Genomic DNA, 5545 nt, shown 5'->3' with positions numbered 1-5545 from the left:
AATTTTTCAGGATTACTTAAGTTTCTTTATAATTTTATTAAAAAAAATATACAGTTCTAATAGATTCAGGAATATCAGAAAAGCTTCTTATATTTAAAAAGAATATTTTATATAAAATTAGTATTTATTTTTTTTAATTCTGACAGACAGACTGTTCTTAAAACTAATTTTTTAAATTATAATCTAGAAAAATACTTATTTTAATATAATAAAAAAAAAAATTATATTTATATACTTACTTCTTAAAACAGTTAATATTTATAAAATATAATTATAAGATTTATAATAAGGAACTACTAGCCATTATTAAATATATAAAGATTTAAAATATTAAACTATACTTTATTTTTAAATTTAAAGTAATTATAGATTATAAGAATCTGGAGTACTTTTATATTTTAAAAAAATTATTTAAAAAATATATTTAATAAAACTTTTTTTTTAGTAAGTTTAACTTCTTCTTTATTTATTAAAAAAATATAAAAAATAACTGAGCTGATATACTCTTCTATCAGAATTAAGATATATTTAATTATTAAAATAAATAAATTACTATATAAATCTTCTAACTTCTCTAGCTGGAAAAATACTATAAGATTATTTAAATTAAATTTTTAAAAATAATCCTCATGCCTGCTAGTATAATATTTCTATAAAAAAAATTAAGAAATAAGATAATTAATACTAAGAAATTAAATAAATAGTTTAAAAAAATATCTAGAGATTCTTATCTAATCTAGAATTAAAAGTTTCTATTTCAGAATATATAATTAATTTGTAAAAAAACCTAATCTTTAGAAAATAAAAATAAATCTTTAATTATAAACTTTTATAAATAGAACTAATATAGGAATTTTATAATTTATTAATAACTGGATATCTAGACTAGAAGCAGATATATTTAATAATAAATTAAAAATATTTCTAGCTTAATATAGTATAAGATATATAAATATTTATATAAAACTGTAATACCTGCGGAAGAATAAAAGTTTAATATAAAAAAAAATATAAATTATTAAAATCTTTTCCAGTTTCTAAATACCTGTAGTAAAATATTAATATAAATTTTATTATTAAATTATTAGAGAATAGCAGCTGTATAAATATTCTGGTTATTATAAATTAATTTATAAAAAAAATAATATTAGTAGTTATAAAAGAGATAATAACTGAAGACTTAACTTAAATAATCTTAAATAATTATATATATTAATATAATTTATTATAAATAATTATTTCTAATTACAGGACACAGTTTATAAGCAAAATCTAGAAATAATTATATTTATTAATAAGTATTAAAAAACAGCTGTTTATAGTATATTATTTTTAAATAAATAAAGCTACTGAACAAGTAAATAATATTATAAAAATTTATTTTCAGATTTATATTTAATATAATTAGAATAACTGGAACCAGCTTTTTCTTTTTACTAAACTAGCTATTAATATTTAAATTTTAATATCTATTAATATATTCCTGTTCTTCCTGAGCCACGGATATAAATTATTTTTTTTTAATCTTATTAAAAATTAACTTATCTTATATAACAAAACCCCCCGGAGTCTAATATAAATAAAAGAATATATTATTTATATTATTAAAAAAGCTAATAATTAGACCAGAGTATTACTAGTATATATTTAATAGAAAATAAAATAATAAATAAATTAAATATAATTATTTATTTTAATATACTAGACTAGAAACATAGTCTGACTAAATTTAAAAAATATTAATATTAATCAGCTAAGTAAAAAGCTGGACTAGAAAAATATTAAATATTAAATTATTAAAATATTAAGTACTTATTCTATCTATTGTGACGGTGAGTGATGTCTCAGGGTTACATGACTTCTGTTTTATTTGCTTTATTTGCCTGTCTTATATAGTTTACTTATTTTTATATAATTATATGTTTTCCCTGAGCTTCTTCTTTTCTTTTCTTATACTAGAAATTCTTGTTAGATAATATTAAATTTAATTATTTAATTAATTTCTATATAATTTCTAGCATTATTTTATTTTTTATTTTCTAAATTAATATTATATATTACTAGTTATCTAGCTCAGCAGCTGGTATTACTTCTTATATATACTTAATAATATTAAATATAATTAAGATAAAACAACCTGACCAAGATCTGAATTAGAATAATTAATAAAAATACTTATAATAATCAAAGAAAGCTATATTAAATCAGTACTAAATATTATAAATTTTTAATAATATCTAATAATCCTGCTGGAAGAAGAGTCTGATAATAAAAAAAATATTATTTATAATTAATTTTATAAACTATATATAAAGAATCCTGATAAAATCTTTAATATAATTCTTTATATTATAAAAAAAATAAAAATAAAAATATATAAAATTATCTACTAGCAGAACAAGCTTAATAATAATTATAATAAAATAATATATAAATATAACTTATATATTATCTAATTTTTTTAACTTAATAACTAGAGTAGTCAAGCAGCTGAGATTCCTGAATTTAAAAAGTTAATAAAAATCTTTAATTTATTTTTATTTAGTAATAATAAGATTATCAACTTCAAAGACTGGCTTTTTATAATATAATAAAAGTTAAAAATTAATATAGACTATCTAAATATAGTTACTATTTAATAAACTTATATAACCAGCTACTATAAAGATAATACTAGAAAATATCTAATTTTTTAATTTTATTTTAATATTTTAAACTTCTATACAGATATAATTAATATACTTAAATATTTAAAAATTATTTATATTAATTTAAATAAATTTTATAATATATACTAACAGTATCAGAAGCTTAAAATAACAGTTAATAATAAATTTTATAATTTTATATTTATATTCTACTATCTCACCGTAGAGATAGATATTATTAAAATTTATTAAAAAAAAAATTTTTATTAATATTTTCTATCTAAGTTACAGGAGCTGATAATATTCTGCTTTAATAATAATAATATAATATTTAAATAATATATTAAAAAGTATGTCTGATTATCAGATTTAATTAATAATATAATAAAATATTATAATAAAATAAATATTCTGAGTCACCAGCTGTCTATATTAATTATTATTATTATTATAATTATAATTTTTTTATTTTAATTAAGATCTTTTATAATACCAGCCATACTACTAGTATAGAACTAAAGAAATATACTTATATAATAATTAAAAAATATTATTTTATCTACTAAAAATAAAGATATTTAATCTAAGACTGTCTGAAGAAGAAAGCAGATTAAATTAAATTATTAAAAATAATAAAAAATAATAATTTAATAAAAGATAATATCTAAAAGAAGTCTTTTTTTTAAATAAAATAAATATTAATATTAATTTATTAAATTTATAAGATCTGCTAGGCCAAGAGAATAAAAACTTTATTATTAAAATTCTAATATTAAATAATAAACTAGTAATATTTATATATATTCTTATTAATATTAAAGCTAATATCTATACTTATATAAATATTATTTTTATTATTCAGATAATTTACTAATTCTAAATTAATATTATTTTTTTTAAGATTAATTATATTATTACAGGTTTTAATAACAAGATTATAATATTTTTAATTTATATTATCTAATTTATATTTACAGTTAATGGATACCAGTTCTATAATATATTATTTTTAATATTTAAATTAAACTACTATAATATTATTCTAAAATAAATATAATTTATAAAATAAGAGATTTTATTAGATTACTAGTAAGATAAGTTAGTATAATTTAATTATCTTTTTTTATAAGATAAAATCAAGACTAGACTATTATAATAAATTTCCTAAAATATTTTATTATAGTATCTAATTAATTAAAATCATTAATAAAATATTATTTAATAAAATTATAACTTTTAGAGAATAATTAATACTTTATTATAAATATTCTTTTCTAAAATAAAGTTTAAAATATTTTATATCTATTAAAGTATTCTACAGAAGATCTTAATTAAGATATACTAGAATTTAATAGACTAGAATTTTTAATATTAAATTTTTAAAGTCTCCCGGAATCTCCAGAAAAGAAATATTTTTAAAAAAATTAAAATAATTCTTATCAGAATTACTACTTTTTATAAATATTTTCAGAATCCTGAATTAGAAATATTTATTATATTTTTAAATATAATTAAGAAGGCTATTACAGAGAAGATAGATTTTAATAATAAAATATTTAAATTAATTAAGAAAAAGAAGATAAAACAGACTTTTTTTAAGTATTATTATAATTTAATAAATATTTTTTTTAAAAAAGAGTTAAATACTTTGCCTGTCTTCTAATCTTATAATTATTATATTTAATTAAAAGAAAGTAATCTATTAAAAATAGTTTTTTTTTATAAGATAATTTTAAAAAAACTTAAAATTACCTGTGATTATATTATCAAGAATCTAAAAAAAAAATTTATTATATTTAATATAATCCTGTTTATCTCTCTTATTCTAATAATAAAAAAATCTAAAAAAAGATTATATTTATATATTAATTACTAGAAGCTTAATATCCTGACCTATAAGAATCTTTATTTTATTTTTTTAATTAATAAAATAATAGATTATCTCCAGAATATAAAGATATTTATAAAATTTAATATTTATTAAGATTTCTACTATATTTATATAAATTCTGAATCTAAAGACTTAACTATTTTCTGAATCTATTATAAAATCTTTAAATATTAAATATTATTATTTAAATTTATAAATAGATTAGCAGCCTTCCAGTATCTTATTAATAAGATTCTTATAAACTTCCTGGATAAGTTTATTATAGTATATATAAATAATATATTAATCTTTAATAAAAATAAAATAAAGTATAAGTTTTATATTTATTAAATCTTTAAGTATCTTTAAATAATCAGATTCTAAGTAATAATCTATAAATATAAGTTTTATATAATAAAAACTAGATTTTTAAAATTTATTATTATTACTACTAATATTCAGGTTAATCCTATAAAAATTACTGTAATTATAGAATAATAATACTTAATTACTATTAAAGAAATCCAATCATTTCTTGGATTCTGTAATTTTTATTAATATTTTATAAGAAATTATAGCTGGATTATCAAGCCTATAAATTAACTTATTTAAAAAAATATTTTATTTATCTAGAACTAGTTCTGTAAGACAGTCTTCCAGATTTTAAAATAAATTTTAATATTAACTCTTATATTAGCTTATTATGATTTATTTAGATTTATATATATTAAAATTAATATAGTTAATAAAATAATTATAAAAGTTCTTTATTAATAAATTAAGAATATATAATATCTTATAATTTATTATTTAAAGATTATATCTCTATCTGAGTACAATTATAATATTTATAATAAAAAAATATTAATTATTATATATATTCTTACAGAATAGAAAGCAGAACTAGAAAACTTATAATAATTAAAAAAATTTATAATTTTTATAGATTACTGAGCCCTGAAATACTTTATAATTATTAAAAAACTTAATATCTAGTAAGCCTGCTAGACAAAAATACTATTTTAAT

General features: G+C 14.9%; 1 protein-coding gene across 1 annotated transcript; it reads left to right on the top strand.

Annotated features, from left to right (window-relative positions):
* Positions 1 to 4713: 4713 nt before the first annotated feature.
* BO79DRAFT_143276 (uncharacterized protein) lies at positions 4714 to 4869 on the top strand (the record flags this gene model as incomplete). The annotated part of the gene is made up of 1 exon (XM_025678311.1): positions 4714 to 4869. A coding segment is annotated over one exon (156 nt), but the record flags the coding sequence as incomplete, so codon positions are not given.
* Between the last annotated feature and the right edge of the window lie 676 nt (positions 4870 to 5545).

This window comes from Aspergillus costaricaensis, assembly GCF_003184835.1.
Source record: "Aspergillus costaricaensis CBS 115574 unplaced genomic scaffold BO79scaffold_10, whole genome shotgun sequence".
In the NCBI taxonomy this organism is placed as follows: Eukaryota; Fungi; Ascomycota; class Eurotiomycetes; order Eurotiales; family Aspergillaceae; genus Aspergillus; species Aspergillus costaricensis.
Note: the sequence above shows the minus strand (reverse complement) of the source record. Positions and strands in the feature narration are given on the sequence as shown.